This window comes from Macaca mulatta, chromosome 10 (assembly GCF_049350105.2).
Source record: "Macaca mulatta isolate MMU2019108-1 chromosome 10, T2T-MMU8v2.0, whole genome shotgun sequence".
Taxonomy (NCBI): Eukaryota; Metazoa; Chordata; class Mammalia; order Primates; family Cercopithecidae; genus Macaca; species Macaca mulatta.
Genome location: NC_133415.1, coordinates 84,365,952 through 84,386,242, shown reverse-complemented (window position 1 = coordinate 84,386,242; position 20,291 = coordinate 84,365,952). Strand labels below are relative to the sequence as shown.

Sequence of the window (20,291 nt, the reverse complement as noted above, 5' to 3'; positions counted from 1 at the left end):
CACCCCCATGGTCTCAGGCAAGTCAAACCTGTTTCCTTATCTGTAAAATGTGAATGCCCTCTATCTCACTGGACTGTTGGGAGAAGTAAAGATAACATATAAAAAGCACCTAGCACCATTCTTGGTACACAACAGGTGCTTGATAAATGGTAGCTGTTGCGATTACCATCTTATTACTGCTAGTACTGCTGTAAGAGCAGTTCTGACAGCATAGCCTTTTTCGCAGTTGGACAGCGCTGGTCTGAGTTCTGGCCCTGTTGCTTACTAGTGTGTGAATTTGTATCAGTCCCTTTACTTCTGAGCTTCAGTTTCCTCACTGGTAAAACAGGGAAAGCCTCTGTGTCACCTCCATGTGTCACAAGATGCAACTGTCACAAATAGAAGTGCCTGTATCACCCTAGGTGATCAGAATTGCTAATAGCATCCTGCCCTGGAAAGTAAGTCAGCCTTTAATCTGCTGCTTTAAAAGAATTCCTCTTCTTTTAAAAAAATATAGACAGGGTCGGCCAGGCGTGGTGGCTCATGCCTGTAATCTCAGCACTTTAGGAGGCCGAGGTGGGTAGGTCACCTGAAGTCAGGAGTATATACACACACACACACACACACGCACACATATATATATATATAGTCTCACAATTCGCCCAGACCTTCTTCTTTAAGAGACAGGGCCTCACTCTGTCACCCAGGCTGAAGTGTAGTGGCACAATCATAGCTCACTGCAACCTTAATTAAACTCCTGGGCTCAAGCCATCCTCCTACCTCAGCCTCCAGAGTAGCTGCGACTACAGGCATGAGCCACCATAAACTGGCTAATTTTTTTTTTTGGTAGAGATGAGGTCTTGCTATGTTGTCCAGACTGGTCTTGAACTCCTGGCATCAAGCGATCCTCCCCACTCAGGCTTCCAAAGTGTTGGAACTACAGGTGTGAGCCACTGTGCCCAGGTAAAACCATTTTTTTTTTTTTTTTGAGACAGAGTCTTGCTTGTTGCCTAGACTGGAGTGCAGTGGCGCGATCTCGGCTCACTGAAAGTTCCGCCTCCTGGGTTCACGCCATTCTCCTGCCTCAGCCTCCCTAGTAGCTGGGACTACAGGCGCCCGCCACCATGCCCAGCTAATTTTTTATATTTTTATACAGACAGGGTTTCACTGTGTTAGCCAGGATGGTCTCCATCTCCTGACCTCATGATCCGCCCGCCTCGGCCTCCCAAAGTGCTGGGATTACAGGCGTGAGCCACCATGCCTGGCCTAAAACTTTCTTTTTTTTTTGAGATGGAGTCTCACTCTGTTGCCCAGGCTGGAGTGCAGTGGCTGGATCTCAGCTCACTGCAAGCTCCGCCTCCCGGGTTCAAGTGATTCTCCTGCCTCAGCTTCCCGAGTAGCTGGGACGACAGGTGCCCACCAGCTCGCCCGGCTAGTTTTTTGTATTTTTTAGTAGAGACGGGGTTTCATTGTGTTAGCCAGGATGGTCTTGATCTCCTGACCTCGTGATCCGCCTGTCTCGGCCTCCCAAAGTGCTGAGATTACAGGCTTGAGCCACCGCACCCAGCAAAACTTTCTTCTTTTAAGCAAGCTTCTAACCCTCTGACTCTGAGACTAGGAAGACAAGTACGTCCCCTGGGTTCACTGCCCCCACTACTGAGCCCAGATCAGCAGACACACACCACCTGAGCCTCAGTCACTTCAGCTGCCTTCAGAGTGGCAGCTCAGCTTTGCCATTAGTCTCTTTCTTGACTGGTAGTTTGAGCTGCTCCTGCCCCAAGGTGAGGCCAGGCTGTGGGTGTGCAGGATGTGCTCTCCTGCTTGGACTGTGGACGGGGCCCCTGTGTCCATACCCACTGACACACTGACTAGAACCCACACGCAGATCCAGGGGCTCAAAGGCCAGCTTCTGCAGACAAGCAGGTTTCCATGCACATGCTCCTCTGCTGAGAGTGCAGACACAGGAGCCCACGTGTGTGTTCTCCCTGGAGACATCTTGGCACAGGGAGGAGCAGCAAGGGGGCTATGGCAATTCTGGTACATCTGTGATGCTTGCAGACGCTGGGAAGGGGTATGTGTACGTGTGGGTGTGTGTGAGAGGGGTTCAGTCCATTAAGATTGTCATGAAATGTGCTTTTTCAGAGTGTACCTCAGTCTGTCATTAGACTTTTATTTTTGTAGTTCTTGAGCAACATCTGCTCACCTAGACCAGAGGCTCTGTGAAGACAGTCTTGTTCAATGACGCCTGACCAGGGCCCAGCCTGGAGCATGGCACCTGATTGGCACTCTGTAAATAGATGTTAAGGTGGAACCCTTCACCAGAGCCCGGGCTGATCCAGCCTTACTTTTTCTCTTTCTAAGCTGGTAAGCCTGTCTGTTTAGCAGTAATCCCCTTGCTCCAGAGAATACTCTCTCCACGCCTTTCACATGACCCCCAGCCTAGCAGGCTCACCTGGAATGACGACATCTCCAAGTCCCAGCATGGCAAAGTTGTTTGCTTCGAGGCCTTTCTCCAGCAGATCCTGGGGAAACACCACTGAAGGGGGAGGCGGGGATGTGAGGAGTCAGCTGGAGCCCAGTTTACTTTGTATTTTTTTTTTTTTTTTTGAGACAGGGGCTTGCTCTATTGCTGAGGGCAATGAGGATTGCAATCGGGAGTGCAATAGCATGATCTTGGCTCACTGCAACCTCTGTCTCCTAGGCTCAAGTGATTCTCCTGCTTCCTGAGTATCTGGGATTATAGGCACCCGCCCCATTTTTGTATTCCCAGCTTAATTTGACTCCTAACCCGCATTCTTGTTGTATGAAACTCACACATTTGTGTTTCTGGGTGGGACGTGGGGGATGAGGTGGTGAGAGGATGCAGGGCAATGTCTCCATCTGAGTCACAACTGGTTAGAGGGGGGAGGAATCGGGTCATCTAGGCTGAAGGTTTAATGCCTTTACTGAGCTGTAACTCAAATAACCATACAATTTCAATGCCTTTTTGTAGCTATAGAACACTTTGGTTAAATGGGATTGACACTAAAGCCCAGTATATAAGAAAAGAGCCACACAGTGCCAACATCTACAAGGTTTCCCATCTCACAACAGGGGTATGGACAGATGGTGGCCCTTGTTCTGAAGCAGGGTGAGCCTGGGCTATAAGCTCCTTCTGTATTTGCTGAGGGAGAAAATGCCACACACCCGCAGATTCCTTAAGGCCCCTCACTCAGAAATCTTGCTGGATAGCTTGTTTGAATAAATACAGATTAGGGAGAAACGTCTCCCTCTGTGTCTAGTTATAGCAAAAGGAGGTTGTAACTGGATTTCATCCATAGGGCCTTGCAAGCAGAGCAGTTACAAGTGGGTTTTAAAGTCTGACTTGTGGGTCTGTGGGTCTGAGCCCTAGCTCTGTGCTCTGCACAGTTTACTTACCTGCCTTAGTTTTCTCACCTGTGAAATGGGTAGACAACAGAACGGACCCCTCAGGGTAGTAGTGAAGATTAGATGATTTGTACACACTGTTAACTGCTACCCCATGCCTTCTTTACTAATCCAGTCCTGGTTTTGTGTGAGGCAGCCTTTCCAGGTGACAGGTCAAGTGTGGTGCAAGACTAAGCCACTTAGGAAAATCCTGTTCCTTGAATTCCTTACTTGCAGGTAGGGGGTCAGCTCTGACCAACAATATGTTTTTTCTTTTTGAGATGGAGTCTTGCTCTGTCACCCAGGCTGGAGTGCAGTGGCACAATCTCGGCTCACTGCAACTTCCGCTTCCTGGGTTCAAGTGATTCTCCTGCCTCAGCCCCCTGAGTAGCTGGAATTACAGGCGTGCGCCACCACGCCCGGCTAATTTTTGTATTTTTAGTAGAGATGGGGTTTCACCATGTTGGTCAGGCTGGTCTCGAATTCCTGACCTTGTGATCTGCCTGCCTCAGCCTCCCAAAGTGCTGGGATTATAGGTGTGAACCACCATACCTGGCCATTTTAAAAAAATTTTATTTTTTATACATACATACATATATATATATATATATACGTATATATATTTGAGACAGAGTCTTACTCTGTCACCCAAGCTGGAGTGCAGTGGTGCGATCTTGGCTCACTGCAACCTTCATCTGGCCAACAATATGTACACAGAGGTACACAGGGTTTCTGGGTAAGCTTGTGCTTCCCTAATACATGGATAGGTACCCTTGCCCTGCCTGCCTCTTCCTGCCTTGTATGTACAACGCACGGTGATTTGAAGATTCTCTCTCTCAATCCTGGTACCATTCAATTCTGAGTGGCAGAGACTATAGCCTCCATTTTACAGTTCTAGAAACCAGGGCTCAGAGAGGACAAGTCTCCCCAAGGCCACAAATGGCAGAGCTGAGATTCAAGTCCAGGCAGCCTGACTTCAACATATGTGCACTTCACTGTTCTGCCTTTCTGCCACTGAGCTCTAGTCCTAGCAGTAGAAGGCAGTGGGTCTTCCCCCTAGCCCGGAAAACCAGACCCTAAGTATCAGAAACCAAATATGACAGCACCACTTTGCTGCTCGGAGCCTTCCGGTGGCCTACGGGCAGTGTCCAAGCTCCTTGGACAGGCATTCTTGGCTTCCCAAATCTGGCCTCTGCCTACCTCTTTCCAGCCTCTTTTCCCTGAACTCAGCTACGCCCACTCCCTGATTCTCTGCTCCCAGGTCCCTCCATGCACCTTCCTGCCTCCAGCCCTTTGCTGAAGCTGTACATTATCTTTCAAATGTCCATACTGCCCCTGCATGGTTGGGAAATGTGTATTCATCCTTCATGACCCAGAAAAGATTTTCCTGACACTCTGGCTGGGTTCTCTGGGCTTCGACACTTCCGGACTCATCCATCAAGGCATGTGGGGAAAAGCTGTTGCTCCGGCTGGCCCAGCATCTGTTCCCTTGCTCTGGAGAACTGCCCTCCCCTTGTACACTTGGTTCTGGGGGGCTGCCAATTCTAATACTCTGCCTCCAGGCACTGGAGAGGGCAGTGACCCTGGCCTGTCCATCGCGATCCTCCATTTCTCCAGTGGGAGTGTCTGGCTCACGGGCCAGGCCAGGCCTTATAGGTTTATTGAGGCCAAAGCTGGGAGAAACCTGTTTTCCTCTGGGGTCACTAAGCTGGAACCACAGAATTCAGGAGCTGTTTGTGGCCATGAAGCTCTCCCCAACGCAGGGAGAAAGGCTGTCCACAGTGGTGGAGAGTGAGTCATGAGAAAGACAACTGTTTCTTGATTCCCTGAGTGGAATCTCCCCCATCTCCCCCGACGACTGCCTGTCGCCACGAGCCAGTGCTTTTATGGCACATGCTCACTGTTGCCTGCCCTCCCGGCAGCATCTTCCTCTCTTCCTTGCTAGCATGCCTGACGGATTCTGTTCCCCTCTTTGAGCCTTGTAATCCCAGGAGGTGATTCTCCACTAGTCTAAAGCTTAAACTCTAAGCCAATCATGTTTCCTAACCCCCTCACTGGTGAATGGTTTAGACTTGGGCCTGTGACCCAGTTTTGGCCAATAAAGTATGAGAGAGGCTGCACGGGAGATTTGGGGAAAACCATCCCTCCCTGAGACATCATTTCCCCTTTCTTTTTCTGGACATGGCTATGTGAAGAGTCAATGCTGGGAGCTGCGGCAGCTATCTTGGGACCACGAAGGGATGACCTAAGGGGCAGGTGGACATGCTGAGAATGCTCCTAAAGTAACCTTGGCTCTTGGTGAAGAGAGGGTTATTAACCCACTCTGAGCCTTCTACCCCTGGGCTTGCTGTAGTGTGAGATGACAAAATTTCCCCCTGTTTAAAGACAGTTATATAGGTTGAGTATGCCGTATCTGAAATGGTTTGACCAGAAATGTTTCAGACTTTTTTTGAATTCTGGAATATTTGCATATACATAATGAAATATTTTGGGGATACAACCTAAGTTTAAACATGAAATTCATATTATACATATAGTTTGAAGGTAGTTTTATATATGTACACATATACATACATATATTTATATACATATAAATTGGAGAGACAGGGTCTCATTCTGTCATCCAGGCTGGAATGCAGGGACATGATCATAGCTTACTTCAGCCTGGGTCTCCCAGGCTCAAGTGATCCTCCTGCCTCAGATCCTCCCAAGTAGCTAGGACTACAGGTGTGTGTCACCACACCTAGCTAATATTTTAATTTTTTGTAGAGATAGGGTCTTGTTGTTACCCAAGCTGGTCTTGAACTGCTAGCCTCAAGTGATCCTCCCGCCTCAGCCTCCTAAAAAGAGTTTTATACAATACTTAAAATGCTATTTTCTGCATGAAACAGTTTGTTAAGTCCTTATGTGTGGAATTTTCCACTTGTGGTGTCATGTCAGTGCTCAAAAAGTTTTGGGTCTTGGAGCATTCTGGATTTCAGATTTTCCGATTAGAGACGCTTAACCTGTAGGTGGATTTTCTATTACTTATAAAGAGTGGATACACTGAAGAACAAAACCAAGGCAGTTTGAGCGGCACGGGATAGATAGCACCTGACACTCAGGTGCCAAGGGGACCCCAGTGAGGGGTGCTACAGGTCTCGGCTTAGAGGTTTTCTCTCCTGGAAAGCCCCTGCATGTGCCCCCCGGGTTGGGTTAAACAGTTCCCTCTATGCTTGCTCCCATTTTGCCTCATTTCACACCATGCTGCACCATGACCAAGTGGCCAGAGGCCGGGGCCTGGGCATGATGAACACAGTCAGATGAATCAATGAGGATAAGGAAACCAGGCTGGAGAGCCACAGGAGGAAGAGGTACATGGGGAAGAGATAGGGGGATGTACTGACTGAAACGGGCTGTGGGGGTATGGCCTGGCAGGGGTAGGGGAGGGGTTCCCTATGGCGGGGTGGTCACTTACGTTTTATTGGTGCCTCAAAGGACTTGGCCACTGTCACCATCACATTGGTGCCAAATACCTAGAAGGAGAAAAGAGCAGTATGAAGGAAGTAAGGGGCTGTGGGGGAAGAATGGCTGTCCCTGGGTTTCTAGAAGTGCTGTTGCCTGGAATCTGAGGGGAGCTGGGAGGGGCTCCGGTGCAGATCTGAAGTTGAGGTGAAGTGGCCACTGATACTGGTTCTGGGCAACAAAGAGGGAAAATTCGAGGGAGTATAGAAAGGACCTCTGATGGCCCAAGCCAGGCAGCCTATGTTTGTTCACAGTTCTGTTCCTCCCAAGTGATAAAATCCCCCAGCACCACCCACTCAAGAGAAGAGGCTGCCTGGGGCCAGGAAAAGGGTGCCCGAGTCAAGCTGACCTCAGTCCCTCTGCGATGCCTCTCAGAGTCAATGTGAGAGGCATCACAGGCCAGGGCTGGTGTGCAGCTGAGCACAGATGGCCTGTCCTCCCAGGTCAATGCCCTTGCTGGGCCCATTCATCAACATTCTTCCACCCCTACCTGAACTTCTCTGAGTCTCAACTCCCTTGCCGAGGAGACATGGGATTAGGTAACACCCCTACTGGCAAGGAAGATATGCAGGTGGTTGGAAGGCACTGGGCACGAGTGTGCTCTCAGAAAGAGGTAGAATCTGCTCTCTCTGGCTCCATCTCACATATGGGCCCAGAGAGGACTTGCTCTGGGGTCTGGAACTTCAGCCCAAAACAGCTCTTCTCTATCAGATGACTGCCACTTGGGCCAGACAGGCAGGGCAGTAGGAAGATGAGATGGTCCTGGAGCCAGACATCCTTGGTATCCCTGCCTGACTCACCCAGAAGACATCGTAGATGAAGAGTCCGCCCAGCAGGATGCAGCCAGTGCTGACATTGTTGAGGTGCAGGAGCTCTACTCCATTAAGGGAGAAGGCCAGGCCAAAAAGGTTGTTGGCAATCCAGTGCTGAGGAAAGCGGGGAGTGAGACCAGCTTGCTGTGCCCCACCCTGCCCTGTCAACCCCATCCTCCCCTTCTGCCCAGGTCCCGGCTACTCACCTTCCTCAGCAGGTACCAGACGCCAACGATGCTGCTCAGGCCTAGGCATACCAGGTCCTTGGTGTCAAATTCATAATTGATGATCTCTGAGCAGAGAGGCCAGGTAAGTCCACTCCCCGGGGCGGGGCTACCCCTCCCACCTGTCAGCCCCTGGATGGAGGAGGGCATGGCTATGGGCACTGCGAGAGGTTCACAGGCTGGGGGGGGCTAAGCCTTGGCTGCCCTAGATTAGTATGAGTTTCAGGAAGGGGAGCGCTCACTGGAGCCACTCCAACCCCTCCAATTTCCTACAGGAGGGAATGGAGGCCCAGAGAAACTTACAAGCCTGGCACAGGGTCAGCGGGAAGTGGTCTTTGGTGTTACAAGCACAGGCTTTGTTACTTGTAGCTGGGTGACCTTGGGGAAGGCAGTTCCCTCTCTGAGCTTCAGTTTTCTTATGTGTAAAAAGGGGACAACAGCATCCCCTCTGAGGGCTGCTGTGGGGAATAAGTAAGATAGTCCTTACAATGCCTCCAGCACAGTGCCTGGCACATAGCGGGTACTCAGTCAATGCCAGCTGCCACTGAACCCAGGTCTTTAGAAAGGTCTAAGTTAATTCTGGAATCTTTCTACTTTGCCACCAAAAGATGAAGAAGGTTAGTGGCAGCCTTAGTTCACTAGCAGGCGATGAAGAAGGGAAGAGATGCAGGTCTCAAGGAAAGGCCAGAGTCCCCGAGGCTGCTTTTGTAGAGGGCCCTGTGGTAAGACATCTTGATGTTAGACCATTCTTGATTGCTTCCAAGCTTCCTAAGAAGACAACTAGAGGCTGTGGAGTTTGTCGGGAGTCACGGAGTCCAGCCATTCCTTTCACATTCCAGAGTGTAGCCGACTGCTTACTGCTTGTCCCCTAATTTGTTTTTTCCTCTGTGGTAAGAGCACCCTGATTTGTTTTCTATAAAGTATCTGTTAAACTTATTTAGCATAACCACAGAGGCATTGTCTTCACGCTGTCACACACAGACACAAACACACGTACGACACAATCAATATCTACATTTAGCCCCCCAAATGCATTCCTTCTGAGGCTCATTTATATGTCTTCATGTGCCACAGCCCATCATTTAAATAATGGATGTTTTCAATGCCAATTCCTTTGTTGACTTTCTCAATGTCTTCTGCAGACATCTTCATGACCCCAACACACAGAGCATGCTGTTTTCCTTCTGCTGTGACTGCTACAATGGTATCTACCGCAGCAGGGTACAGCTTAGCTCCAGGAGAAGTTAAACCTGGACACATAATATTTGCGCCGCTGAGTACAAATTTGATAGCTCCTTTATCAACCTGCTGGTGTGGCAGGATAAAAGGGTATTTGTGAAGCAATCTTAGAGTTGGACAAAAAGGCCCCTTTCTTTGTCTAAAAAACAGTAATTCTCCACTTACGGTAAGGATTTCTGTATGTTCGTGGCATCGTACTATTTTGACAGGATCTTTCTTAGGCATGATTTGATTAAGCCATGGTTCAATACCTGGAAACTGCTCTACCAGTTGGCTCTTAATGCCCTTAATAACTGACGTTTTCAACTGGATGCAGTTGGACACACTTTCCTTTTCATCAAACTTCTTGAACATGATCCAGGGTGAAGCGGGCGACAACAGGCAAACAAACGGAATTAGCAAAGCTCCGGTAGAGTCCCCTGCAGGAAGGCCAGTGCGGGCGCCACGCGGACTGCCGGACGGTCAGAGCCGTTGTCGCTAACCGGAAGATGACACAGCCAGCGCGCTTTACGGCCCGGTGAAATCTGACAACTTCCGCTCTCTTAACGCCACGTCACGACTGCGCTTGGCCCACTGTTTTTTCGACTGCTGATTCCTCTCCAATGAGGATCGCTGAAACAGTAGGGCTTGAGAAGCAAGAAGTGATACGAATGCTTTCTCCTTGCCGAAAGAGAAGACAGGAGCTCCGCACCCTGATGAGTTAGTTCCAACTGGACATGAGGCCGACTCACGGTCATTTTCAAGCTTCTCTTATAGCTAAATGGACCCGGGATATGGATGCCTCTCCTTTCCTCTGGCTGGACAGTGGAGTGATGACACCACCCTGACCCGAGGGCCAGCGCTGTATATGGCGGAGCATGAGATAGATAGGGTGTGGGACCTTGAAGACTCTGTGGTACAAGCTTAGCCTTTTTACTATTTTATTTATTAATTTTTTTAGACAGGGTCTTGCTCTGTCGCCCAGGCTGGAGTGCAGTGGTGTGACCGTGGCTTACGGCAGCCTCCAACTCCACGGCTCAAGCGACCCTCCTGCATCAGCTTCTCAGTGTTGGGATTACAGGCATGGGTCACCGCGCCTGGCCAAGCTTAGTCTTTTTTTTTTTTTTTTTTTTTTAGACAGTGTCTCACTCTGTCGCCCCGGCTTGAGTGCAGTGGCGCGATTTAGGCTCACTGCAACCTCCGCCTTCCCAGGTTCAAGCAATTCTCCTGCCTCAGCCTCCCGAGTAGCTGGGATTTCAGGTACACGCCACCATGCCTGGCTAATTTTTTTTGTATTTTTAGTACAGACGGGGTTTCGCCATGATGGCCAGGCTGGTCTGGAACTCCCGATCTCAAGTCATCTACCTACCTCAGCCTCCCAAAGTGCTGGGAGGCATGAACCATCTCACCTGGCCCAAGCTTAACCTTAAAAAAAAAAAAAAAATCAACAATTGTTTCTTTGATAGAGGTTCCTTAGAGATGCACAAAGCAATCACATAAAATTGCTGCCGATTAGGGACAAGACAGCATGTGCTAGGCACCAGTAAGAGAGAATGCTATGGCCGGGCACGGTGGCTCACGCCTGTAATCCCAGCACTTTGGGAGGCTAAGGTGGGCGAATCAAGAGGTCAGGAGATGGAGACCATCCTGGTTAACACAGTGAAACCCCATCTCTACTAAAAGTACAAAAAAATTAGCCGGGTGTGGTGGCGTGCACCTGTAGTCCCAGCTACGCGGGAGGCTGAGGCAGGAGAAGGGTGTGAACCCAGGAGGTCGAGCTTGCAGTGAGCCAAGATTGTGCCACTGCACTCCAGCCTGGGCAACACAGTGAGACCCTGTCTCAAAAAAAAAAAAAAAAAAAAAAAAGAGCTAGATTTCACATGCTCAGTATTTTACAGGAGAGAAATACCTGCTGGGCGTGGTGGCTCACTCACGCCTATAATTCTAGTGCTTTGGGAGGCTGAGGTGGGCAGATCACTTGAGGTCAGGAGTTTGTGACCAGCCTGGCCAGCATGGCAAAACTCCATCTCTACTAAAAATACAAAAAAAATTAGCTGGGCGTGGTGGCACAGGCCTGTAATCCCAACTACTCAGTTGGCTGAGGTTTCAGTGAGCTGAGATGGCGCCACTGCACTCCACCCTGGGTGACAGAACAAGGCTCTGTCTCAAAAAACAAAAAACAACAACAAAAAAGAAATACCTGCTATTTGGTCAAGCCATTGATAATCTTGTTACAGTATTTGAATCCATCCCCTAACCTGCAAATTCCAGGATCTCCACACTTCCCCATAGTTTGCATTTTTTTTTTAATTAATTTTTTTATAGAGATGAGGTCTCACTATGTTGCTTAGGCTGGTTTCAAATTCCTGGCCTCAAGTGATCATCCTGTCTTGGACTCCCAAAGTGCTGGGATTACAGGCATGAGACACTGTTTCTGGTCAGTTTTTATTTTTGAAAAAGAGCTCTGGAACCCCCTTTTCAAACCTTAGGTGAGGCACTGATCACACTAAAAATATATACGAATAAAATAATCACGAAGGCCAACTTTGACTGAGTGCTTACTATGAGCCAGGCAGCATGCTGAATGCTTCCACTTACTGACTCGCCATCTTAACAACATGACTGTGAAGGAGGTCCTAGATTAACACTTTCATTTTACAGATGGGGAAAAACAAAACAAAACAAAACGCCCAATGCTCAGAGAGGTAAGGCATTCACCCAGGGTCCCATGTCTAGGTAGTAGCAGAGTTGGCATGTGAATCCAGGCCATGAGATTCCAGAGCCCACTTCTTCCATCATTCGCTCTACTGGAGAACCCCAATATTGGAGAGACAAAGGGAATGGCAGAGGAAGATACCCAAGGCACACTACAGGGAAAGTGGTTAGCACTGACCTTCCTTGTTTTCCCCAGAACCCTGTGTGAAGAGCAGCTGGTACTGTCGATTTGGAAAGGTGGCCGGAAAAAACTTATTCATGAAGGGGCTGGAAGGAAAGACAAAGCAAGTCGGCAAACAGAGCCCCCGTGGGCAGTCAGCCTTAACACTCCCCTGCCCCATTTACAGCTGGCACCCTTACAGCTGTCCTGATAAGTAGGTGTTATTGTTCCCACTTTACAGATGTGAAAACAAAGGCCCTCAAAAGGTAAGTGATTTTCCCAGAGTCACACAGGGGTCCTATATCTTGGCTGAGACTCAAACCTAGGTCTTTGCCCTCATAGTGATTTCTGTACTGCCTTTTTGTTAACATCAAAGAAATGCAAAGCAGAAGCAGATAGACTTTCAGGCAAAATACCATTTTTGGGAGAGCACAGGATCCCAAAGTCTGGCCCACATGCCACCTATATGAGTCCCTTGTCAAGAAGCATATTTGTGGACTCCCTTCCAGGCCTATCAAGTTGATGACCTGACAGTCACCCCCACCCCACTCCATGACTTGACATTCTGCTCTCCAACAGCAGGCCTGAGATTTTTACAGACTCAGCTGGAATCAATCAGCCAGATGAATCATAGCCCCTGGGCAGGATCACCATCACATTCACTCCTTCCACAAGGCCTCAGTTGTTTAAGACCAGCTTGGCCTTGTCTCCAGAAGCATTCTCTCTGATTACCCAGCATGCCCCACCTCCCAGCCAGGCAGGAAGCAGAGACCTTTTCTGGACCTTTTTCAGAGCAAGATAAGCAAACCACGGCCTCTTGACCCAGCCTCGTGGCCGTACTGTGGAGTGGCTACAAGCCTGGGTGGCCCAGCCCTGAGGCCTGCTCTGCCATGCAGCTGTGGGAGACCATTTCAATGGCTCTGTCTCCCTGGACCTCAATTTTCTCACCTGTATACAGGGCTAACAATACCACCTGTCTCAGAGCATTGCTATGAAGATATGAAAGGCAGGACGAATGCTTCGCTTGGCATGGAGTCTTTAGCAGGAATGAGGCAGGCCAGGAAGTACCCACATCACAGTGAAAAAGGGAGGGAAAAGGGAACTCCCTTTTTTTTTTTTTTTGAGATGGAGTCTTGCTCTGTCGCCCAGGCTGGAACGCAGTGGTGCAAGCTCTGCCTCTCGGGTTCATGCCATTTTCCTGCCTCAGCCTCCCGAGTAGCTGAGACTACAGGCACCTGCCACCATGCCCGACTAATTGTTTTTGTATTTTTAGTAGAGATGAGGTTTCACCATGTTAGCCAGGATGATATCCATCTCCTGACCTTGTGATCCACCCTTCTCGGCGCCCCAAAGTGCTCGGATTACAGGCATAAGCCACCGTGCCCGGAAGGCTCGATGGGAACTCTCTTCTAAAGACCCTGGTGGCATGGAGTAAGATGTAGATTCAAGAACCCTCTCTGGCCAGGTGCAGTGGCTCACGCCTGTAATCCCAACATTTGGGAGGCTGAGGTGGGTGGATCACTTGAGGTCAGGAGTTCGAGACCAGCCTGGCTAACATGGCAAAACCTCATCTCTACTAAAAAAATACAAAAATTAGCCCAGCGTAGTGGCAGGAGCCTGTAATCCTAGCTACTCACGAGCCTGAGGCAGAAGAATCGCTTGAACCGGGCAGGGGCAAAGGTTGCAGTGAGCCGAGATTGTGCCATTGCACTCCAGTCTGGGCGACACAGCGAGACTCCGTCTCCAAAAACAAAAACAAAAAACCATCTCTGGCCCTCCATTTCTCCACTTTTCAAAGAGCTGATCCCTCCCAGCCTGTAGAGCTGTGGTGTGAATGATGGTAGGGCTTTGTGAACAGAAGCGCAGCAGGTGTAAGGGCAGAATTGGAAATGGGCTCCCACAACAGGGTTTTGAGGCGGTGGGAGGCAGAAGCTGGGTGGGTGACTGGAAGCTACTTTCAGATTAGTTTGCTGAATCAGTTTTGGGGGAGTCTGAAGTCAGGGTGTGAGTGCAGGTATGGACAGAGGCAGAAAAGCAGGCTGAAGAGCTAAGCCCTTTGCCCATCTTAGCCGGCCTCTTCCTTAGGAGCTTGGTGCTCAGTTTCTCAACCAGCAGAGTGTGACAGTTAAAGACACGGACTCTGGAGCCAGACTTCCTGGGCTCAAATCCTAACTCTGCCACTTATTAGTGGTCTGATCTTGGGAAAGTTATTTAACTGCTCTGTGCAACTGTTCCTCATCTGGAATGCTATAACACCTTTCTTGTAGGGCTACTGAGAGGATTGAATGAGCACTTGGTACCCTATAAACTTAACTGCAGCTTCAACTTCAAGTAGCAAGTCTCCAGATTGGTGTCTGTTATTCTGAGAAAAGAGAGGCTGCTCAGCACTACACAGGGGAAGAGTCAAGCGACTAGGCTAGCATTGAGTCTGTGGACTTGAGAACGAGGCCCTGTCTCATCATCTTCACCCTACCCTGGGGTGAAGATGCCTGGTGCCTGCTAGACATCTGCTAAATGCTTACTGAATGACTCTGAATGCAGACTTTTGTAGCAGGCAGAGATTCTTCCTGGCCCTTGATGGCTCATGTCAAACGTAAAGGTCATTCCTTCCCACTGACAAGCCACATCCTGGTGCGCTTCTCCCCTGGGGGTGGAAGGCAGGGTCAGTGAAACTGGTGACGTGGCTTCCTCCTCTGGGGTGGCAGATCTGGACCTTCTGGGCTTTTCCTCCCTCTAAGGTCAGCTGGGTGGGGCACGAGCTCAGACACAGATGATGAAGTAAGCCAAGGTTCCCTTTGCAGGAAGGATGTCTTGGGTTTGAATCTTGGTGACTATACAAGGTAAGGCAGGCTGTGGCCCCTGCCTTCCTCCAATACCCCAGCTGGGGTTTGTTCCCAAAGAGGCTTAATGTGGGCTTGGAAGTGGTAGTGGAGGTGGAGGGGATCCTAAGAACCTCAGCCTGTGCTGACACAGCTCAGGTGCAGCTCTCTACAGCCTTTCAGCAGGCCTCTCCTCTGCCAGTCCCCAGGAGACCACAGGCTCAATGACAGGAGGTGGCCAGCCCACCCTCTTTTAAGCTCCCCCAACTTCACTTTTGCCAAAACTGTAAAGAATAGGGTTTTTGGAGTCAGACAGACCTGAGCTCAAAACCTCACTCTGCCCTTACCAGCTGTGAATCCTGGTGGTCACATAACCCCTCTGAGCCCAATTTCCCTGTCTTAAACCTTTGGATCTGTTGTTCGGATCCTGAGGAAGGTCTAAGTTTATGGATACAGGCAGCTGATCAAAATTCTAACAACACTGTAGCCTTTCCTTGAGAAATTATTGAAGAAAACTCAATTTAATTGAAACATCAATTTAATTAGTGGACCAACTTTCTAAAAAGCAATGATCAAATAATCCCTTACTTACTAAAATTATTTTCACTGGATTCAGTTCTTTTCCGTGTTAACTTTACAATAATGATTTCCTTCATCTGACAGTTTTTGGTCCCCATCAAATTTTTTAGCCCCATATGGTGAGCATCCCTTCTGCCTACAGCCATCCATTATTCTTATTTTTATATTTTTGAGACACGGTCTCACTCTGTTACCCACGCTGGAGTGCAGTGGCACAATCAGAGCTCACTGCAACCTCTCTGCCTCCCAGGCTCATGCGATCATCCCACCTCAGCCTCCCGAGTAGTTGGGACCACAGGCACACACCACCATACCTGGCTAATTTTTGTATTTTTTGTGGAGACAGCGTCTCAACATGTTGCCCAGGCTGGTCTCGAACTCCTGAGCTCAGGTGATCCACCGGCCTCGGGCTCCCAAAGTGCTGGGATGACAGGTGTGAACCACCATGCCCAGCCGATCCATTATTTTTAAAAGGTATGGTTTTCCCAGGTCAAATTTTGTTGCTCTAAATTTCATTAAGAAAATGATTCTTCTGTTAGTTTCTAGTCACTCATACATTTTACCATGTGCACTTTTAGCTGCTGTTGGCTTTTAATTTTCTGTTGATAATATCTATCTATAAAAATTATGAAGTGGCTAAAAGATAATCAATTCTCTCTCTCTCTCTCCCCCCCCCCCCCCTCTTTTTTTTTTTCTTTGAGATGGAGTCTCCCTCTGTCACCCAGGCTGGAGTGCAGTGGTACGATATTGACTCACTGCCACCTCTACCTCCTGGGTTCAAGGGATTCTCCTGCCTCAGCCTCCTGAGTAGCTGGGATTACAGGGGCATGCCATCACACCCGGCTACTTTTTTGTATTTTTAGTAGAGATGAGGTTTCACCATGTTGCCTGGGCTGGTCTTGAACTCCTAACCTCAGGTGATCCACCTGCCTTGGCCTCCCAAAGTGCTGGGATTACAGGTGTGAGCCACCATGCCCAGCCTCAATTATTTCTTGACATAGATTAATCATCTATGAGAAATTGGGACAATGTCCCTTAGTTATTGTTCTAAAAGGGAAAAAAAGTCTTTGGTGTCGAGATGATAAAGGTTCATAATACCGCGCCTAGACAGCTGGGTAGAGATAAGATCTTCATTGTAGGGTTGTTGCGATAATGTTAAATAATCAGTTCCTCAGCAAACAGCCTAACAGTGGCTTTCAAAACACACTGGGCTCTCTCTGAGGTGGAGGCTGGGCTGTGGCGAGACCTGGGGGTCTCAAGCCTCTCACAGATGCTAGGGTAGGATGGGCTAGAGTTGGGGAGGATCCTAATCAGCATGGGAAAGGACACCCAATGTCTGGAAGTGACTGCCCCCACCCCACCCCAGGTCTACCACGAAAGGACAGGTATGTCCTATGAGCAAGGGTGACTGGGCCTGCCATTATCTTGGTTGGGTCCAAGTCACTCAGGTTGCCTGGGCCTCCATTTTTCAGGATGCAGGGCTGGACTAGAATTCTCCCAAGCTAGCTAGAATAAAATTTTGTGGGTGAAGAATCAGTGCAGGTGAGGACAACAATGACCTCAGTTGGAAGACAAGAGGTGAAGTCCCAGCTATGTAACCCTGGGCCAGCCACTAGGCTCACTGTGTGCTTGGCACTATGCTCTAGGAATGTTACAGCCTGGGGCTCACTAGACCCTCCCCACACCTCTGAAGAGGTATCTGCAGTCTCTCCATTTTATAGGTAGAAGAACTGATGCTCAGAGCTTGAGTAACTTACACAAATTAGAGCTGGCAGCACCAGGTGTTGGTCCCAAGGCTGCCTGCCTCTTGACCCCATGCTCCTGACTACCACACTGTCCTGCCAGTGTGCCTAGAAGAATGAAGTCACATTCATATTGGCTTTTTTTTTTTTTTTTTTGAGATGGAGTCTCACATTGTCACCAGGCTGGAGTGCAGTGGCACGATCTCGGCTCACTGCAATCTCTGCCTCCCGGATTCAAGCAATTCTCCTGCCTCAGCCTCCTGAGTAGCTGGGACTACAGGCATGTGCCACCAAGCCCAGCTAATTTTTTTTTTTTTTGAGACGGAGTCTCGCTTTGTCGCCCAGGCTGGAGTGCAGTGGCCGGATCTCAGCTCACTGCAAGCTCCGCCTCCCGGGTTTACGCCATTCTCCTGCCTCAGCCTCCTGAGTAGCTGGGACTACAGGCGCCCACCACCTCGCCCGGCTAGTTTTTTGTATTTTTAGTAGAGACGGGGTTTCACCATATTAGCCAGGATGGTCTCGATCTCCTGACCTCGTGATCCGCCCGTCTCGGCCTCCCAAAGTGCTGGGATTACAGGCTTGAGCCACCGCGCCCGGCCATTTTTTTGTATTTTTAGTAGAGACAGGGTTTCATCATGTTGGCCAGGATGGTCTCGATCTCCTGACCTCGTGATCTGTCCGCCTTGGCCTCCCAAAGAGCTGGGATTACAGGGGTGAGCCACCACCTGGCCTCATATTGGCTTTCAGTGCTTTTGGGAGCAGATTCTGCCTATGCCCTCAATGTGCACAAACTTTCCAGCACCTGACCTCTCCCTCCTTTGTATGTCTTCCAGGTTTCCTACCCTTCAAAGAAAGCTAAGTTCAAGTTGAGTTCCTTCCTTCTGGGAACCCTGGCCACCTCTTGGTCTATCAGTGTTTCTCAGCCTGAGGCTGCACCTCTTCAACGGGGTAGACAGAAACATACTGGGACATCTTTGTAGTCACAAGCTGGGGAAGACGGGTATGCAACTCCCATTTGGTGAGCAGGGCAAGGATGCCAACTGTTTGTAATGTGTGGGATAGTCCTGCAGAGTGGAGAACTGGCCTGTCCAAAACACAAGTAGCAACCCCCCTAATGAACCACTCTCCCCACTGAAAGGACATGAGTGTGTGGCAGTTTGAGTTAAGGTAGCAGTGGGAAGAGGATGGGCTCTGGACCACACCTGGGTTTGAATCCTGGCTCTGTTGCTTATTAGCGGTGTGATCCTAGCAAATTTCTTAACCTCTCTGGGCTTCAGTTTCCATGACTATCATACAGGTGTGAAAGCAAAAGCAACCCATATAAGGTTGTCTGGCAGGTTAACACAGATAATGACAGTGACAGCTAATAGTTACTGAACACTTTATATCGCCAGATACTGTGCTAAAGCTTTCCACATGACCCCATGGGAAGGGTACTATTATTTTCTCCACATTCACTAGGAAATTGAGGCCAGAGAGATTAAGTAACTTGCCCAAGATCACAGAGCTATTAAGTGGCAGGGTCTGGACTCAAAGGTAGTCAAATTCCAGAGCCCACGCTCCTAACTTTTTACTGTGCTGCCTCTGGCTCCTTATGAAACAAGATCATGTGTGAGAGGCCCAGCATGACGCTTAGCACACAGCTAGGCCACAACACCCGGCAGGTGGTACTGGTGTTACTCACCTGAGTACTGTCACAACTAACATGACATTACTGCTCACAAATCACTTTCCCAACAGCTGTGGTGGTGGAAACACCCACCAGATCCTCATCATTTCTATAAGGAAACTGTGGCCCAGAGAGGTCATTGTTCTTGTCCTAGTCATCTACAGTGTGCAGGGGAAAGAGTCCCTTGAGTTTTATAGCCAGGATTCAAACCTGGCTCTGAGTGATGCCAAAAGTCATGTTCTCATCCAAGACCCTGTACTGGTTCCCGAGAAAGCTGCTTCAAATGTTGCAGAGAGATGCCTTCTGACCTGATGGTGTGGGATAGGGCCAGGATTCCCAGCACGAAGAAATACATGGACAGCAAGAGGTTGATGTACTCCTGGGAGAATATCTGAGGCAGAAATACAAAGAGAAACAGGAAGTTAGGGTTGCCAGTGGCTGTGAGGAAACCAGAGTCCCTGCTTCTCTTCTGGAGGTTGGTTTTACCCTTCTTGAGTTGGGGGACTGTCAGGAAGAGTCTCAGACAATACTAGTGGCATTCTAGTTTCTGCAGCTGTGGGGAAAGGGAGAAACCTCAAGCCCCCAGATGTACCTTGCAAAGGGGTCTGCAGGTTTACGTTTAGTGGCTCTATTATCTGGAGAGAAGCAACTATGTTTGTGCTCAGAGTGCTGCACAGGGGTTCTGAAGGGATAAGGGATTCTTCAGTATAGAGCCCAAGAGAGCTGCTGGAACCTCAGAACTCACTCTTCCACACTTCCTTCTCCCTGTTTAATCATCCAGGGAGCCCCTACAGAGTGGCCACCCAGGCTCCAAGCATGCTAGTTACAAGACATCTTTCCCACTCCATTTTCCACATTCTACTTTCTGATGACTCCTCCTGCAGTGATGGCTGAAGCTATGACGGCATCCCTGACAGCTGCTTCTTGTTCTTTTTGTCGTTAGGTGAAACTTGAGAAATATTCTGTCACGATGTTCCAGTCAATGGTCACGTGTTAATTCTGGACTTTGGAAAGGCTATGCCATGGTGCACCATGTTTGCTGCATCACTGCTGAATTTATTACTATGATGGTCTCTAAGCTGGAGGGAATAATGTGCTGTTGTGTGGGGTGTAGGGAACCTGGCCACTCTCAAGCAGGGCTGTTTTGGAATCTGCTGAACACCTGTCAGATCATATCACTCCTTTGCTGGAAGCCTTTCTGCAGCTAACTTCTGCTCTCATAAGCTGAAAGCTCACATCCACCTGTTGGCCTCTTGCCCTCGTGGTGGCCACCACAGGTCTCCTGAGCCTTGGCTCACACATGCTCTTGCTCTACACACTGCAGCCACACTGGCCTTTTTGCAGTGTGATGTGTGTGCTACATGCCCACCCACAGGCAGCCGTGGACAAGCTCTCCTGCTGCCTGAGATGTTCTCCTCTCGTCTGTCTTCACCGAGGCCACCCCTACTCAACCTTCTTTAGCTCC

The 20,291-nt window shown here is 49.3% G+C and overlaps 1 protein-coding gene across 4 annotated transcripts in view; it reads right to left on the bottom strand.

Moving 5' to 3' along the window:
- HM13 (histocompatibility minor 13) overlaps positions 1-20,291 on the bottom strand; it is a 55,681-nt gene that overhangs the window by 12,253 nt on the left and 23,137 nt on the right. For 3 of the 4 annotated variants that reach the window (XR_001447559.3, XM_015149241.3, NM_001257420.1), the window contains 6 exon segments: positions 19,135-19,217; positions 12,036-12,124; positions 7,907-7,992; positions 7,689-7,814; positions 6,842-6,899; positions 2,432-2,515 (listed from right to left, as the gene is read on the bottom strand). Coding sequence is in view for 3 of the 4 variants with exons in the window: in XM_015149241.3 (XP_015004727.1) it covers positions 2,432-2,515; positions 6,842-6,899; positions 7,689-7,814; positions 7,907-7,992; positions 12,036-12,124; positions 19,135-19,217 (526 nt within the window). In the remaining variant the exon portion in view is untranslated. 4 annotated transcript variants of the gene reach the window in all.